Source organism: Anolis sagrei, chromosome 4 (assembly GCF_037176765.1).
Source record: "Anolis sagrei isolate rAnoSag1 chromosome 4, rAnoSag1.mat, whole genome shotgun sequence".
In the NCBI taxonomy this organism is placed as follows: domain Eukaryota; kingdom Metazoa; phylum Chordata; class Lepidosauria; order Squamata; family Dactyloidae; genus Anolis; species Anolis sagrei.
The window spans coordinates 130905180-130923966 of record NC_090024.1 but is presented as its reverse complement, the minus strand read 5'-3'; the positions used below and the strand labels follow the sequence as shown (position 1 = coordinate 130923966).

Here is an 18787-nt window from a genome sequence, read left to right as displayed (position 1 = left end):
ACAGATGTTATACTGAGGGACCTAGAGAAAAATCGGATCTATGCTTTACCAGTGAAATGGAAATCATAAGAAAAGTAGAGGCTGTTGAAAGAATAAGTCTCCTTGGGATGCTTTTTGGAAGAAGCTTTCCTGTAGTCGCAAAGATTCAAAATGTTTGTCATTTCTTATACAAGGCTTGCCTGACCTGCTTGTATCATTTCATATATGCATAATGTTATCTTTGAATGAAAAAGATTGTTTAAATATGTTAGAACTTATGCTTTTGTTTTGTGGATATCAAGCTCAGTTCCGTGTCATTTCTACTTCTGGTACCAGTTTCTATTACAGCAGGCCCGTGGGCCAGATGTAGTCCTCAAATTCATTTATCCACCACTCGCCCTAAACTTTAGACTTAGAATCACCCTAACTCTGAAGGCACACAACAACAATCCTAATTCACATGACTATCTCATCAACCAAAAAACATGAAAGAACAATACAATATAAGGTTTATGCTGACTAGAATTGTTCTTCATTTCAAATACTGTATTGTTCATTCATATTTTTGCACTATAAATAAGATATTTGCAGTGTGCATATGAATTGATGTTTTTTTAATACTATAATCTGTCTCGCTAAGTGTCTGAGGGACCATGCTTAAGAGGTTTGAGGACACCTGTATTAAAGAAAATAATGCCCAGCAATTACAATATACTTTACTAACAGATATACCTATATTTTGCACTTCACCTGAAAAAGTCCTAGAAAGGTTTACCAACAAATAAAGAAAGATTTCTTCTGCTTCTGCAAAGTGGATATTGTTCAATGTTAGTGGGTTTGGGACATATTTACAAAATGAATTCTCACAACTGACACCTGATGGCTCCAAAATTTGTAATATGTAGTTAAATCTGTTCTGGCCACAGTTTTGGACTAAGACCACAGGTTTGTTGTTGTTGTTGTATGCAAGCACTGAATGTTTGCCTTTTATGTTTGGAATCCGCCCTGAGGTCCCTTTGGGGAGATAGAGCGGAATATAAATAAAGGAATTATTATTATTATTATTATTATTATTAGAAACACAACAAGATGAGTCCACAGCAGACACTCTGCTGGCTGTTGAATTGGATCACACGTCGGACACTTCCCAAGTGTCTAGGACTGTGTGATGTATTGGCGAATAATGCGTGCAGATCCCAGTAAGGTGGCCTTCTGTAGCTAGCAGATGGTAATTTTGCCAGCGCCAATTGTATTTAAGTGCAGGCCAAGATTTTTAGGCACTGCACCCAGTGTGCCAATCACCACTGGGACCACTTTTACTGGATTGTGCCAAAGTCTTTGCAGTTCAATCTTTAAATCCTCATATCATGTCAGCTTTTCCAGTTGTTTATCTTCAGTCCTGCTGTCACCTGGAATTGCGACATCGACTGTTATTCTTAAGAGCCTTGAATAGATTTACCACCTGACTGACACTGGTGTTACTGGCTTTTAGATTGCTACTTCGGGATCCCTCTACGTCCCGCCTCGGAGTTTAAGATCTTCTGGGGAGGCCCTGCTCTCGGCCCCGCCTCTATCACAAGTGAGATTGGCGGGGACGAGGAGCAGGGCCTTCTCGGTGGTGGCCCCTCACCTGTGGAATTCACTCCCCGGGGAAGTTAGATCAGCGATATCCCTCCTTTCCTTTAGAAGGAAATTAAAAACATGGATTTGGGACCAGGCGTTTGGGCAATCTGGCGGATAAATAAAGGACTACGATGACTGATAGGAATAGACAATGTAGAATGAAATATGGACTCTGAGTTGTCGAACGTGGAGCTTGAGATTGGTTTACTGACTGTGATATATATTGATTGTTTTTAACTGTCATAACTGTTTTAAGTGCAGTTTTTATACGTTTATCTGTATTATTGTGCAGGCATCGAATTGTGCCTTTTTGTAAGCCGCCCTGAGTCCCCCCTCGGGGGTTGAGAAGGGCGGGGTAGAAGTACACGAAATAAATAATAAATAAATGCTTCCAGGAATGGCAAACCCCTTTTTTGCAGATAAGAGAAGGCTAGGAACAGGAAATAGTCTAGAGTGGAATATCAAAAAGCTATGGTGATTGTATGTAGCATTAATTCTGCACTTTGCCTGCTTTCCCCAGAAGCTTCCATCTCGTATTTGAACTCTAGGACCTTCATCTCTATACTTTGTACTTACTGTGAACCGCCATAGTCCCCCAATATCATCACTCTTCTCAAAGCAGGTAGGCTCCAGTCCTTCTTCCAGGCAGCTTTTGATGGAGGCCAGTCCACTCACTCCCGCTCCAATGATGGCAACTCTTCGTACCATGCTTACCCAATACAGGGAGACAAGCACAGAGTTAAAGAGACTTCCTCAAAGTTAGTGCTTTGTAATTTATTATTTCCTTTTAATTTACAAATAGTACAATTAAAAACCAATTAACACCTATAATCACTCCTTTTCTTAATAAGATTGTAGGTGGCTTCTCAACTCCAGGAATTCTTGGATGAGGTGGGTTGTATCTAGATCTGTTTCAATCTGTCTTCAAGCATGGCTATGGGACAGAAACAGCTTTGATTCACTTGGGGGAAAATGGGTAAGGGAAATATGTCCCTGTTGGCTCCACTGGACTCCTAGTGGCTTCCAGAGATATTGACTTTAGTATCCTTCTGGGTTGCCTTGAAGAGGTGGAACTATTGTGCACTGCTTTGCAGTGCTTCCATACCTTCCTGGAGAGGCAATTCAAAATGGGTTGCTGGGGGACTCCTGTTGAATGCCTTGACCATTGGCCTGTGTCATTTCCCTGAAATTTCAGGCTAATGACTTGGCTGACAGAAACTCACAGATCTAGGACTCACTCCTGAACCTGGATACCCAGGCTTCAACAGGGTCCAAGAACATATTAGCATAGTTGGTAATGTTCCATTATCTGGGCAGAGGCCACTAGTGGGCGCTAGAGAAAGAAGGATAGTCCATTTTATGGGGGTGAAAAGTGGGTTGAAGGAGTAAAACCATTTCTCCCTGTTTTTCTGTTATTCCCTCCACCCATGTCCCTGTTGTGGAAGTGGGAAAGTGGGGAGGGAGAATAACTAGCAAAAACGGGTGAAATGGGTTTCCTCTTTCAACTCCCTCCCTGTAAAATGGACTATCTTTCTCTCTCTAGTGCCCCCTAATGGCCTCCGCCCAGTACCACATAGTTAAGACTGTGTGTCAGTTGCACCCATCCCTTGCGGTGCCAGATTTAACTGTAGTAACAAACATGTTGATTACATCTCATTCAGATTACTGTAATGTATTTTACATGGATCTGCCTTTGAGAATTGTTCAGAAACTTCAGCAGGTCCAAAATATTGTGGCTAGAATGCAGACAAGCTATTGGATCATATAATTCCCTTGTAGAAACATTTCCACTGGCTACTACTTCATTTTCTGGTGCAATTCAAACTGTTGGTCATGGCCTATGCAACTTACATCTGGACTATTTGAAAGGCCATATCATAGCCTCCATGGTAGGCTAGGCTGGTCCTGATCTTCTTTCAAAAGCATGGCAAAAATTCTTGTTTAAACAGGCTCTTAATGAGTACACATTTTCAGGGGGAGGGGGTACTCTAGTTTTAAGTTTGGTTTCTTAGTTATTTTAATTGTGTTGATTTTATTACTTTGTTTTAGCCAAATACTGTATATACTCAAGTATAAGCCTAGTTTTTCAGCCCTTTTTTGGGCTGAAAAAATTCCCCTCGGTTTATACTCGAGTCAAAGTTAGTTATCATTTTACTCTCTTATTATTATTAAGATTATTATTACATTTATTATTTTACTTTATTTATTATTACTACATTTATTATTTTATCCTATTATTACTATTATTACATTTCCATTATTTCACTCTATCATTATTATTTTTATTACATTTTTTATTTTGCTCTAGAATACATAAGCACTAAGCATATTTACATTGAAGATTAGAATAATGGTTTAATCAGAGTTGGACAGTCTTAACTTAAATTACAGTTTTATGTAGGTATTCCAAAACATTGGAATATAGATACCTCAATTAATGTAATTTTATTGGCATCTATTTTTATTTTGAATATGCCAGTAGCTGCTGCATTTCTCACCCTTGGCTTATATTCGAGTCAATACGTTTTTCTAGTTTTTTGTGGTAAAATTAAGTGCCTCGGCTTATATTCGGGTCGGCTTATACTCGAGTATATATGGTATATTGTATTTCTTCTTAGCTGCCTTTGAGATCTTAATGGGAGAAAGTTGATATAAAAATGCAATCAGTCAGACTCATAACCCATTTATTCTAATGACAGATCAACACCCTTGTCACTCACATGATATCCCTCCTCACAACCTTGAGCATGGACAGTGATAGTAAAGCATCCTTTAAGGAGGAAAATGAGAGAAAATATAAATATTTCTTCATTGTCAAAGAGATCCAACAATATTTGTCAGATATTGTAGTGAACTGCTAACTAGGGTCAGAAGATCCTGAAACCCTAAAATTTTAAAACTAACAATTTCTTTAGGCAGCTCGCACACCCACAATATTGGGTCTGGAAAACCAACTAGTGAGCATTACTAATGGGCATTCATTTTCAGGAGCCTAATGCAACTCAAAGCTTTAAAAAAATGCCCTTTCTGCTATTAGAATTCTCAGGCACTTGCAAAACAGACCACAAATGCAAAATCTTCCTCTAAAGTCACATCAATTGCAAGCAGTAGCCCCTTGCTTGAGCTAGCTACACTATTGAGAATAGCTTCTGCCTGCTTGCACTACTGAAGATTTTAAAGAAGCCAAAGAATGTATGGGCAAACATCTGGATCTTCCACACTGACACATGCCTTGACATTGATGCCAAGTTAGCACAAGCCTTGTACTTCACAGCATTTTAATATGATAGTTCATGCAAACCAGCTCAAGATCTAAACTACAACTTGCATGGACTCAACAAGTTCCTACTGCCAAAATAGCTTTAAAACCTTGACTCACACATGCTTATACCCCTTCCTGCAGCTGTAAGCTGTTAGAGAAATTTGGAATGACAGGCATTAGACAGATAGAGAGAGGCACAAGAAATAACTACTCTTGATTCCTGACTCTCTTGTATTCCAATGCAACTTGAGACATTTGCTTCACATTTGTTATTTGCCCTGCGTAGTAGTATTACCTTGCTTTTCCCTTCTGGTGCGCCTCTCTTCTCAATCTTGCCAGCTCCCTTGCAAAATGCAGATGAATTAGGGAATAGACAACAAATATCCTTGGTTGCTTTAGAAAGTGGCTGTGGCAATGTAGGAGGAGTCACCTTTGGAAAAGGGTTACACAACATATAGCCAGTGTGTGAGTTGATTTTTGCCTCTAATATAAAAACAGACAGTCCCCGTGGCTGCCTGTTTTTATATTAACACCCCTGTAGTGTTTGTTCTGTGTCCCTGTTCAGAAGATTTCATCTCATTTTCTGTCCCTGTACTAATTGGATTTTGGCTTGTTATGGAAACAAGGATTGGTAAGAAAGCTACAGTGGATACTCCTTTATTTAAAAAATTATTTATTTAAAACTTTTATATCACTTTTATAACTCCTTTCCATCATGATAACTCTTCAAGGAACTTTTTTCTTCTTCCAAGGGGTATATTACTCTCACTTCCTGTTGTTTCATCCCCATTCTTAATCATGAGTCATATGTAAGTTGGCTGTTTGTAACTTGAGGACTGTCTGTATTTGAATGTATTTTCGAAGGCTTTCATGGCTGGAATCACTGAGTAGTTGTAGGCAGAGGCGGCCCTAGGTAATTTTCAACTGTAAGCAAACGGTATTTTGGCCCCCACCCCCAACCAATCACTGATATATATTTTATGTTCGTTGTGGGAGTTCTGTGTGCCATATTTGGTTCAATTCCATCATTGGTGGAGTTCAGAATACTCTTTGATTGTAAATGAACTATACATCCCAGTCACTACAACTCGCATATGTCAAGGTCTATTTTCCCCCAAGAGCACCTCAAAAGCGCCCCTGGGCAAAATCAACTATACTGCAAATGCTTACTTTGCGTAATGGGTTGAGCCACCCCTGGTTGTAGGTTTCTTGGGCTATATGGCCATGTTCTAAAAGTGTTTTCTCCTGACGTTTCGCCTGCATCTATGGCAGCATCCTCAGAGCTTGTGAGGTCTGTTGGAAACTATATAAACCCGTTTTTCCTAGTTTCCAACAGACCTCACAACCTCTGAGGATACCTGCCATAGATGCAGGTGAAATGTCAGGAGAGAATGCTTCTAGAACATGGCCATATAGCCAGAAAACCTACAACTACCCTGTCTGTATTTGCTTCTCTTGGGGAAAGTATTATAACTGCAATCATGATTGTTCTCTTCTTAGATAAATGAGGTCCAGACTAGTTTTGAGGATCCCATAGATTCATTTTTCAAAGATATTAATTCACTTCTGTAGCAATGGTATAGATGGTGTGAACAGACTTGTGCAACTGTCAGCTTTAAACATGTGGACAGAAGAGAAGAATTTCTGATGCAACTTGCTTCATTGTACTTGTTTGCTTAGCAATCCTGATCTGACTCTGATTACTAAAAACTGAAATGAAAAACTAGGTCAAAAGTGAATTCTTATGAGAATGAGTACTGCTTTTGCTACTAATATTTGCATGTTACTTATCAACAAAAAAAATAAAATTGGGAAAAATTAAAATAGAATGAAAAAATAACATACACTCTCATATAGGTCAATCACACATACTGGTTGAGGACAGATTATGGATTTTGATATGACCCATGGATAAGTCAAGGCTCATTCCGTGGAGAGCAGAAAATAGCATCACTGTCTCAGCCAACTGACCACTGCCACAATTTTCCTACCCAGGCATTTGAAAAGGCCAGAAGCAGTGTTAGTTTTTCAGGCGATTTTGTTGGTTGGGTCCTGTTTTCGTTTTTTGTAAGTTGTGTGATCCAGGAGTTGTCTGATTTTTTTTCTTTGTATTGTCCTGTTTTCATTATTACTGTGGCACTCTCTTTGTCTGCTGGGAGAATGATGATCTCTGGATCTGAATTTAGGTGTTTAATTGCTTTTCTTTCTTTCAACCTGTGTTGTCACCTGTATTACTAAATGAGTAATATGCTTTAGATCAGTGGTTCCCAACTTTTTTTTTTTACCAGGGACCACTTTGACCAGGGATCACTCTCCAACGTTAGTACCAAAAGGGCTACGAATCAGTTTTTGGTCAACTTTAGATACAGTTTGGCTATTTGTGGTGTTGATTCAGAAAATGACATTGGATAGACTACATCAGATCTAGTTTCTGATACAGAACATATGCTATTTGGTAGTCACCATCTGCTCACCCACATAAACCCATATTTAATAAGCCTTGGCACTGGATCCCACTCAATTGAACAACTACCATCCAGTACCAAATCTCACCTTTCTGGGCAAGGTTCTAGAGTAAGTGGTGGCATCATAACTTCAAAGTTTCTTGGAAGAAAACAGATTATCTGGATCTATTTCAATCTGGTTTCAGGTCCAGCTATGGAACTGAGACAGCATTGGTTGCCTTGGTGGATGATCTACAAAGAGTGCTGGATGGGGGAGTGTGTCCCTGTTGGTTCTCCTGGACCTCTCAGCAGCATTCAATACCATCAACCATGGTATCCTTCTGGGCCGTCTCTCTGGAATGGGATTAGGGTTTCCTGTCCTTCCTGGAGGGACGGACCCAGATGGTGATACTGGGGGACTCCTGTTTGACTCCCTGGCCGGTGGCCTGTGGGGTCCCTCAGGGTTCAGTTCCGTCCCCCAGGCTGATTAACATTTACATGTAACAGCTGGGAGAGATCATCATGCTGCAGTGAGTTAGAGTTCCAGGCATACTTCTGTAGAATGTTCCATATTTGTGTATTTCTGAATTCACATTCAGTTTCTGGCAGCAGCCAATGGGGTTGTAGGAGGGTGGGAGATAGATGATGCTAGGCAAATCATAGCGCTGCAGTCAATTGCATCTGTATAGTCAGTGCAGACAGTGGAGAGGGGTTAAAAGCAGCTCCACTACAGCCATGTAGCTGCACATCTAAGGGCCCATGGACCAAAGCAAACCCAGCCCCGAGTATGAGTATAGATACTGCCCAAGCCTCATCCCAGTTTGGCATTTTATAGAATCATAGCTTTGGAAGAGACCACAAGGACCATTCAGTCCAACCTTCTGTCATGTAGGAAGACACAATCAAAGCACTCTTTGTTTAAAAGCCTCCAGAGAAGAAGACTCCACCACACTCTAAGGAAGCATGTCACCATAAAACAACTCTTACCATCAGGAATGTTTCCTACAATTCCTACTTCCTACTACTATCTCTTTTCCTGCAATTTGAATGCATTGCTCCATATCCTATTCCCTAGAGCAGCATATACTTGAAAAGATGTCCCCAGTGAGACATCCTTTCAGATATGTAAACATGTCCTCTCTCAACCTTCTTTTCTCTAAGCTAAATATATCCATCTTCCTAAATTTGACATGGCTTCCAAAGCTTTGATCATTTTTTCCCCTGAAGCCGAAGCCATTTTTTATTCTTAAATAAGATTCTGAGTTCTGTAAATAAAGTTTAGTAATCAAGACAAAACTTTAATCATTTTGATCACTTTTATCTGAACATGTTCCAGCATATATTTAATTTGAATGAATTTGTTTACTATGGTTGTACTTGTTAATTTAAGAGAATAAGAGAAGATGTTGATAAGCTCAAGCATACTACTCTGCTGAGTACAACCCTTTAAGAACAGGTAATGGAAGAAATCAATCATTAGAATGAGCAGGATGAAGAAAAAGTAGCAGAAATCAAGGGTTTTCCTCAGCTTTAAGAGAGTTAGACTGACAAAAAAAATCTGTCACTCAGGGATATTAACCAATTCTAGCTACTAGGAAAAGGCATCGGAATGTGACCTTTGTTCTCTCTACATTATACAATACATTCAATGTTCTTTAAGCATCATGCTCCAAAGGCATGACTAGATAGATGAGAGGTTTTTTGTGTGTGTGTCTGCAATTTTCTCTTTCTAGTTACATTCTGGTCTATTACTGAACTTTTAAGTAAACAACTAAAAAACAGCCATCACATCAAAAACTATCTTTGCTATACGAAGATACAAACAAATATGGCCCTTCAACATTTATATGCCAGAGGAATATTGAGTTCAATGAAACTACTTTTTGTGTAAGTAACTTGAAGCTGCCAACCACAATTGTCAATGGTAGGATTCATGAATTAGTAAAGTGCTACCAAAAGTATGAGTGGGGTTATATAATATTACTAGACGTTTCCTGACACACGTTGCTGTGGCCCAGTCTGTGTATATGTGTTTTTGTGTGTGTATATGTGTGTGTATATATTTGTGTATTTATGTGGTTATGGGCATACATTGTAATGTATTTTTTATTTTTGGCTTTTAAAGTCTCTTCCACTGTGTTTTTCAGTGTTTTTATGAGTGATGGTCACTCGTTGGCCTGATAGGTGTATTGTGTCCAAATTTGATGTCAATTCACTCATTGGTTTTTGAGTTATGTTAATCCCACAAACGGACATTACATTTTTATTTATATAGATTTAAAGGGAGTAGATTAATAAGAGATAACAACTATCTGAGAGTGGCATGACTGTAGATCTGTTGTGTTTGGGGTTTTGTTTTGGTTTTTTGTATGTGTGTGTGCATGTATGTGTTTCACTTTTTATGTGTATGTGCCAATATGGGTTTTTCTGTTATTTTTAAATGGCAAAGGTGGTACATGTCTTGCTTACTGCCTGGGTGGCAGCATATTCCAGTGCTCAATGGATCTATCTATCTGGAACATCTTTCTGAAGTTTAGGTGGAATCTCTTTTCCTGTCATTTGAATCCATTGCTCCACGTCTTATAGTGGGAGAACAAGCTTACCCCCCTCCTGAGTATGACATCCTTTCAAATATTTAAACATAGCTATCATGTCACCTCTTCTCTTCTCCAAACTAAATACACTGAGCTACCTAAGCTGCTTGTCATAGGGTCTGATTTTCAGATCTTTAACTATTTCGACACACTGCAGCATGCCAATATACTTCTTGAATTCTGGCCCAAACCTGGCCAGGCATAAAAATGTGAGGAATGTCAAGGGCACCACCCCCTTAACTCCACAGAAAGATTTGCAAGCTTAGACCGGAAACATGTTGATGGCAAGCAGCTGAGTGTTTGTGAAAGAGGTGAGGATGAAGGGCCATGCCAGGGGAGGATAAAAGGGGAAAAACATGGAGGGAAAGTGTGGGGGGAAAGAGCAAGAAAGCAAGGGAGGAGGAGCCTGTAAATATCTGTGTGATGAAGATGGATTAAAATAACTATGGCAAGCACACTGACAAGCCTGCCAATGTTGTTTATGGACTATTTAACTGAGTTTTGCTGACCCACACTGTAATGATTTCAGCTATGATTGCGGATAAAGGGTCCATGCCCGGTGAGCTTCCACTAAATAAGATCAGCCAGGACAGAGAACAAAGCACTTCAGGTTTGAAGGCAAACTACAATTTGGCCAAAACAAATGTAAGTATTGAGTCACCACTCAAAAATGTACAAGCACACCTTCACAAATACATTTTGAGAGTCATTCAGATTTCCCGCCCCTTCCTCTGATTGGCTGAGAAACGGGCCAACCAGAATCCACGCTGTGATAGTCTGGGGGGTTTCCTCTACATCATAGATGGCAGGAGGGGTTCCTTGTAGTGAGAAGAAGAGCAGCTGACAGTTGCAAAGGTTAAAAATCCAGTCCACTGGATAGATATCCCCAAGAGGGGCATGAAATTGGAGAAGATCAGAGTGTTAATAAGCAGATGGCCTCTTAATTGGGTCAATGTCCAGTCCCAGAGAAGACAATAGTGAGGAGCATGGAGAACAAAAGGTGATAATGCCAGATAGGCTTGACTCCCCATTTAAAAGGCTGATGTATTCCTTTCTGTTTAGTCTTGTCTTCTGTAGGAATCATAAGCCTCTGGACACATCTGGCATGGTAAACAGTGTGAAAGTACGTTTTACTTAGTTTTATACAATATCAACTAATACAGCATACACAAAAATATCATTTAATACATATATTAAAGAGTTTGGTTTGATAGAGTTTGATGTACAGTTGCTGCTAGTTCCTCCCAAGGCTTTCAGTTGTTTTGGAATGGCAAAACTCTAGAAAAGCGGAAAAGGTGGGAAACATTTAAAATAGGAAAAATATATATAAATTCAAGTGAGTTCTCTTGATGGTCCAGATCAATTTGGAAGGGGGGGGGGTATGGTGGCTCAATAACAACACAGCAAAAGGGGCTGCTGTCAACAAATTTTGCCACTCCTCCAAATTTTTAGCCACTTGGGGTCAGAACCCACAGCTTAAGAAACAGTGGGATAAAGAGACAGATACACCCTGAAATCCAAGAGTCTGGGCCAATGTCAATAGCTCTGGCCTGAGAGTTATACTTTGAATCAGGCACAATGTTGGCATCATCATACTGGCCACTTGAGCTTGAGTTCTTTGAGTGTTTTGCCCAGCATGAGTTCTTCAGCAAAAGCAGAATGCTATGCTACAAGCCAAAGAATTGTCCTTTTATGGTTTCTACTTTGTGGGAAGGGCTGGACACAGGGCTGTGAGAGGAATGAATAGCTAGACTTGTCCATCAGAGCTTGTCACATCAAATGCTTACACAGAATTCTGCCTGGTGTTCCAACATCAAGCATGTACATGAGAAGGTACACTACTGTCCAATTGGTCAGTATGTTTATTATGAATTGTTTTAGATTTTATTTTCTTCTATTATTGTTGATTGTTGTATTATTTTATTTTGTTTATTGCTTTGAATATTTTTATAATATATTATAGAAAATATATAAGCATTTTTATCAAGATTTGTCTGAATTTTTTTTGTTTGAAATAAAATAAGGACATTAATACTTTGTAATTTCCAGATCATCAGAAATTACACACCACCACACCTTCATCTCCTATTTTCTGAAGTCAAAGTAGTGGGGAAATTTAAAAAAATGTTTTGTTGCGTCATTGTTCAGTGATGTTTATGTAGTGATGATTATGCATTGCATACATTTAATTCCAGTTACTGGAAACTATTCAACTTCTTATATTGGTTTATTTTGCTGTTGTGTGACTGCAAGTTGTTTCTCACATGGACGGTGTTATGGGGATTTCTTGGCAAGATTTGTTCACAGAGGGTTATCTCTTTGCCTTCTTCTGAGGTTAAGAGAGCACACCTTGCCCAAGATCAGTCAGTTGGTTTCCATGGCAGAGGGGGATCTGAACCCCAGAGTAATTATCCAGTACTCAAATCACTACACCATGTTGAATTTTCAATGTTTTATTGTTAAGAACTGTTATAATATTCGAGCATATCTATTTGTAGGAAAAATAAGCTTTCAACATAAAACAAAGTGTATATTTCTTCAATCATAGGAAAATATATATTTTGTTTCATAAGACAAAAATAAACCTTTATTTGGAAGTAACAGGATACAGTTGTAAAAATATGAATTGGGAAATGGGAAGCAAGACAAGGAATTGTGTTGAAAAAGGAAGCAATTTCTGTGCAGGAATGTGTGATGTTTAAATACTTGAAATAATGTCATAAGGAAGAGGGAGCAGGCTTGTTTTCTGTTACCCTAGAGACAGAGCAATGGGTTCAAATGACAGGAAAGGAGATTCCACCTGAACATTAAAAAGAACCTCCTGACCATAAGAGCTGTTCAACATTGGAACTCTCTTACTCAAAATGTGATGGAGACTCCTTCTTTAGAGGCTTTTAAACATAGGCAGGAATGGTAATCTGTCAGGGGTGATTTGATTGTGCTTTTCCTGCATTGCTTGGGCTAGATGACCTATGTGGTCTCTTCCAACTCTATAATTTTGTGATTCTATGGCAGAGGCCCACTAAAGTTCATGCATTAACTTGAGCGTGGAACATGAAAACAATTGTGGGAATCAGCTACTATTTAATAAATATACATTGATACAAGAGTAGTGAGGAAGGATAGTATATGAAAGAATTGCAGAAGAATTTTTTTGCTTGTTTGAAATTCAATTAAAATATGAGATTTGGTTCAACTAGCAAAATACAAGCTGCTGGTCATCTACAATGTATGTATTTGCTATCAGTGTTTACTGTAGGCAACAATTCACAGAAATAAGAGGGCAAAGGAAGTGCCCCAGATCTCAAATTTGCAACATGCAAATGTGGCTTTGTAAATGAAAAGCAGCCACAAAGAAGTGAAGTCCAAGAGATGGGACCAGATGTTCTCTGGGTGCAATAAGAACAAATTATAAGTAAGCTAATAAGATAGCAAAGAGAGCAAAACAGCCAAAGACTTTAATGAAGATGGAAGTGCCACTGCTGCCAGAGCATGGTTGCAGGGTTCGTGTTTTTGTAGCCCTGATAATTCTTTGTCTTTGGGTTAGGATGGCATTTCTGGCTCCTTCCCACTTGCCAGGCCCAGACAGACGGAACTGCATAGGTGAACATGGCCCAAAAAAGACTTCCCACGCCAGTCTTGGATCCGTCAGCCAGAGATTGAGTAGGTTGGGTTTTACTCCTGAGAGCGAAGCCAGTTCATCCATGTGATCAACATACTGGACTTGTAGAGAGATGTGCTGGCTTGGTACATACCTAAGGACAAGAGATGAACAATATGAATGTGGCCCTGAAGATAGCTTAGAATTTCCTAGATCAGTATCTCCCAAACTTTGGTCCCCCAGATGTTTTAGATTTCAGCCCCCAGAACTCTTGAAAAGTCAGCTGGAGATTAATAGTTTATAAAGAAAAACCAACATTTAAACAACTAGGTTTCCATAAACAAGCTGTGATGGATACAAATTCACTTCAGGATGAGATCAAAGAATCCTGCAAACCATTACAGGGAGGAAGATGTGCAAGTTTTAGAAAAAGAGAGAGGAAAAAAACTGTACAAGGAAAATTTACATAGAGGGAAAAGGCACAGACTTTTTGAGAGCCCATTTTGATGGGGAAAGCATGTTAAAATTAAAGGACATATTGTTGCATTATTGCTACCTTTTACTTTTAATTGATTGTGAAAAATCTAATAAAAATAATAAAAAGAAACTAAATTTGGATCTCCTGAGTCTCCAGAGAAAGAAGCAATCAAAATCTGTAAGTAAGTGAAAATAGTTTCCTACCGTTTATTATTATATTTACATTTCTTTGCAATATCAGCCATCATAGCATCCTCTGAAGGCAGCTTGATCAGGCCTGAAAAATAACATCTGATTAATAGTTAGCACTCACAGAGGAGTCAGCAAACACTACTGGAACTATAAACTGAGTGGATGGAGGACTAGACTGTAATTTGAGCATCTTTGTTACAGAGTCATCTCTTGGCTTAATAACCTCAGCTCCTTTCATAGGGATGCCACAGATATCAATCTGGGACTTTGACTTTCTGCATATTAGGGATTCTTGCACCATGTAGAAGCAAACTCCACCACTGAATAACTAGAAAAGTATATTTTCTCTTTTAAAAATGCCTTTGTTATGATTTAACACAACACCTGAAGTTTACATACGAGGGTTGAATGAAAAGTAATACCTCAACCTTCGTAACTCCTCAACAGATGGCAGTACTGGTATGTGGCAAGTACTGGTTTGTTCAGTAGACTCTCCTCTACAGTTCCATTTTGGCAGGAAACCTTAGTAATGAATGGTTGTATTCTTAAAGTGCAAAATATGGAACCCTGCACAGATGGTTGGTCAATGTGACTTAGGCAACGTGCAGTCATTGAATTATTGACAGCAGAAGGTGTCATCTCAAAATCTTTAAACTTACTCTCCCAACGATGCACAGTACTCACATCAACACAATCACCATGAACAGCCTGCATTCTCTGATGAATCACCTTTGGGGTGACACCTTCTGCTGTCAAGAATTCAATGACTGCACGTTGCTTAAGTTGCATTGACTGATCATCTGTGCAGAGTTCCATACTTTGCACGTTAACAACACAACCATTCAATGCTAAGGCTTCCTGCCAAAATGAAACTGTAGAGGAAAATCTACTGAACAAGCCAGTATCTGCCGCATACCAGTCCTGCCATTTGTTGAGGAGTTACGAAGGTGGAGGCATTACTTTTCATTCAACCCTTGTACATGCCTTTTTGGTATCTTGTTTTCATTATGGCATTATGAATACTTTTAGAATTATGTGTGCAAATGTGTGTTAGAGCTGTAAGTCACTTTCCCAAACCCCTTTGTTTCTAGGTACCATCCCAAACATTTTAATAGCCCAGGAGCGGCCTAGGATACTTACCCTTGAAGACTCTTGTAGCCCAGCGAGCTTGGAGCTCTGATATTGGCATGATGGCTCCCAATGGCTGGAGAAGGCCAATGATGGCTAGAGTGGGCTTTTCCAAATGTGGCGGGAAGACAAATTTATAGAGTGGAATGTGATTGGCATTTGTCTGGATGACTCCCTCCTCAATGAAGGGGAAGGAGTAGCTGTATCCTGTAGCGAAGATCACAACATCGATGTTTTCCTCTCTGCTGCCATCTTCAAAAATAACGCCCCTCTCTGTGAATTCTTGGATATTTGGCTTTATTATCACTCTGCCTGCAATAATGGCATTGGGCAGATCATCAGCTGCAATGGGGTATCTAGTGAGAAACCTACAAGGTGAAGATCAAAAGACAATATGCATGTTTGATTGGATAAGTAGCAAACTGATTTTCAGTTTCTCTCAGTTCTCTCTCACCTTTTATTCCTTTTGTCTCATTTCTGCATTTGTTTGTGATTTTTTTAAAAAAGTTATCCAGATGTCTCCATTTGTATACAATTTTGACTAATAATTGTTGTGCAAGCAGTTGTCCCATTGTAAGATGTTTTGGTAGGCTTTTCACTAATTGTATTTGAACATAGTTGTTTCTATATGTGTATTTTTATCCCAGATTATCTTGCAGTGCAGACTCATATAATCCAGTTTAAAGCAGAAAACCTGGGATCAGATCCTGGGATCTAGGGCCTGTCTGGAAGGGCCCTTACTGCCCGAAGGGGTGGATTATATAAGAAAATACGAGCCTGTAGGTAATCTGGACCCAAACCATATTGAGCTTTATAGGATATGAATATGAATGAGAGATTCAGACCCTATGACTTTAAAATTCAGGCAACCTAGACCCAAACTATGTAGTATATCTTCTGTATTTGTCAATGTAGGCTTATTCTTTTCACTATAAAAAGATTCTCTGCTCAGAGGCCTATGAAGCAGGGGAGAATAAATAATTCTGCTTAAATCAACAAAAGGCAGTCCTACACTGACAACTAAAGGGGACTCAAACTGGCATCTGAATCCCACTTTGTGGCTCTAAACTAGGGGTCCCCAAACTAAGGCCCCTTCTACATTGCTACATAATCCAGGTTATCAAATCAGATAATCCACATCAGCTTTGAACTAGATTATATGAGTCCATATAATCCAGTTCAGCACACATAATATAGATTTTATATGGCAGTGTAGAAAGGGCTTTAGGGTCAACTCCTGAGAATAAGGTTGGTGTCCATGTTATCAGCAGAAGTGTAATGGATGGTTCTTAGAAAAATAAATAGTCTGTATAATATGCCAAGAAAGAATTGGTTCCTTTCCGTTTCTGAATTTGGATTCAAATAGGTTTGCAGTGCAGTAGCTTACACTGGATCACTTGTTTCTCAGAATTTGCCCTTATATCGTCTTGTATTTCAAATCTAATTTGCTTATTTTCTTCCCATTACCAATTTCAGAGTATTAAAAATTCCTGCCTTACCTGTGCTGGGGCTTAATCCCATAGTTATCATGGTTAAACCTTGCATTCAGCTTTTTCTCTCCCCACAGGTTTACCAAAGTGGTAGGCAGCAGGTGGCGAAGGAGGTTTTTGAAACGTGTGAAATGCACCACATCTAAAGGGTACCCATCATCAGAGACACGATTGACCACCCAGGTGCCTGTTCTGGTGCTCAGGAAGATCTGTGCCAGGGAGAAAAGGAGCAAGTCACAAAAGAAAAATCACTACCTCTGAGCAGGCATGTGGCCGCGGGGGGGGGGGGGGGGGGGGGGCTTGAGGAGCTTCAGCCTCCCCCCCCCCCAAATTCTCAGGGTGGTCCATGAGAACGCCTTACTGGTACGTTATTTAAACTGTTATGTTTGTTCATATCATGATCTGATAACCATGCTTAATATATCCCATATGCATGGGGGTATTGGGATAATGATACAAAAGGTTTGCTAGCATAGATCCTCAGCGCCCCCCCCCCAAATCAAACTAACCCCTCCCCCCAAATTCTCAGGGTGGTCCACGAGAACGCCTTACTGGTACGTTATTTAAACTGTTATGTTTATTCATATCATGATCTGATAACCATGCTTAATATATCCCATATGCATGGGGGTATTGGGATAATGATACAAAAGGTTTGCTAGGGTAGATCCTCAGCGCCCCCCCCAATCAAACTCAGCCCCCCCCCCGAATCAAAATCCTGGCTACGGGCCTGACTGAGGATGTAAATAGAAGCTGGCGAAACGTCAGGAGATAATGCCTCTAGAGCATGGCCAAATAGCCCAAAAATCCCAACTACAATGCTGCAGATGGAAAGGAGAAGGCCTCTGTCTATGTATTGTATGTCATTGTTCACTGTGTAAAAATGCATTGAATGTTTGCCTTATATATGTAAAACTGTAATCTATTCTGAGTCCCACCAGGGAGATAAACAGATTATAAATAAAGTGCATTATTATTATTATTATTATTATTATTATTATTATTAATTGGTAAGCAAGCTCAATTTAACTATTGAGGAAATAATAATGGTCAAATAAGGTCAACCTGCTTAGTGACGTGGCTGAGGTCCACAGAGATGTCTGCACCAGAATTTCCTAAACCTATGACAAGAACCCGCTGGTCCTGGAATTTCTCAGGAAGTTTATATTCTCGACTGTGCATAATTTCCCCCTTAAACTTCTCGACACCTGTAAAGAAGGAGGAGACAAAAAGGAGATATATTCCTAATGCAAGCCAGATATGCTTTTCTCTTTAAAATTAAAAGAAATCAACAGTCTTTTAAACAACGACTTCTAAGCTGCTCTTTTCTTAAACTTGCAAGGCAAGGCAAGGTCCTCTTGTTTTGCAGCCAAATTGTCTGAATTATAATCTTTTAAACTGAATTGTATTGTAGACTACATATTTATCAAATGATAAATATCAATAGTATCAATAAACAACAAATTGGATTAACATAAGTAGTCAAGCCCAGGTCTTTGGTCACTGGAATGTTCAAACCTTGAAACATAAAATAAACAAAATATTTTGTGTAGCAGAATAGTTTAATGATTAGTATAGGTGTTTCAAAATGTTGGGCCAATTCCAAAACAGTGTATTTCACAATAGCAATGTGTTGCAATTACACAAAAAGTTACAAACAGATTAATGGGTTACCAAGTTACCCAGTATCACTAACCATTTTGAGTTGGAAACAAAACATAAGAAATCACTCTGCAAATGGGGACTATCTCCTTAGGCCTCGTGTTGAGGGGTTGCAATCTTCTGAAAGACTGGGACTGCTTGTGGTCTGGAAGAGGCATCTAGCAGTAATTATTTGAAACTATATCCCTCCCTTTCAAGTGGTAACAGTTTCATTCATGGGCGGTTTGTGGTTGCAGAGATATAGCAATTTCAAATCGTGCCCATCATTTAGAAATTCACAGTTTGAAACTGCATTGCATGGTCAGTACAGACCTGTGGTTCCCAACCTTTTTTGA

At 39.3% G+C, this 18787-nt stretch overlaps 2 protein-coding genes and 1 long non-coding RNA gene across 4 annotated transcripts in view; 1 reads left to right on the top strand and 2 right to left on the bottom strand.

Moving 5' to 3' along the window:
• Positions 1-5263, bottom strand: part of LOC132774329 (flavin-containing monooxygenase 3-like) — a 19404-nt gene extending 14141 nt beyond the window's left edge. The window contains exons 1-2 of the mRNA XM_060774348.2: positions 5160-5263; positions 2179-2311 (exon numbers count right to left, since the gene is read on the bottom strand). Of these exons, the coding sequence (XP_060630331.2) occupies positions 2179-2310 (132 nt within the window). The 5' untranslated portion in view covers position 2311; positions 5160-5263. The remainder of the gene's footprint in view (positions 1-2178; positions 2312-5159) is intronic.
• The window catches only part of LOC137096946 (uncharacterized), a 25274-nt gene extending 8191 nt beyond the window's left edge, over positions 1-17083 (top strand). The window contains exons 1-3 of one of the 2 annotated variants that reach the window (XR_010909837.1): positions 5408-5495; positions 10432-10547; positions 16868-17083. This is a non-coding gene — a long non-coding RNA (uncharacterized lncRNA). Of the gene's footprint in view, positions 1-5407; positions 5496-10431; positions 10548-16867 lie in introns of those variants that run through there. The other variant, XR_010909838.1, reaches the window with a different exon arrangement.
• LOC132774330 (flavin-containing monooxygenase 5-like) lies at positions 15102-18787 on the bottom strand. Its single transcript, XM_067467662.1, has 3 exons — positions 17856-18787; positions 16800-16999; positions 15102-15668 (listed from the first exon to the last, which is right to left on the bottom strand). The coding sequence occupies exons 1-3, from the start codon at positions 17970-17972 to the stop codon at positions 15281-15283; spliced, it is 705 nt and encodes a 234-aa protein (XP_067323763.1). The 5' UTR covers positions 17973-18787; the 3' UTR covers positions 15102-15280.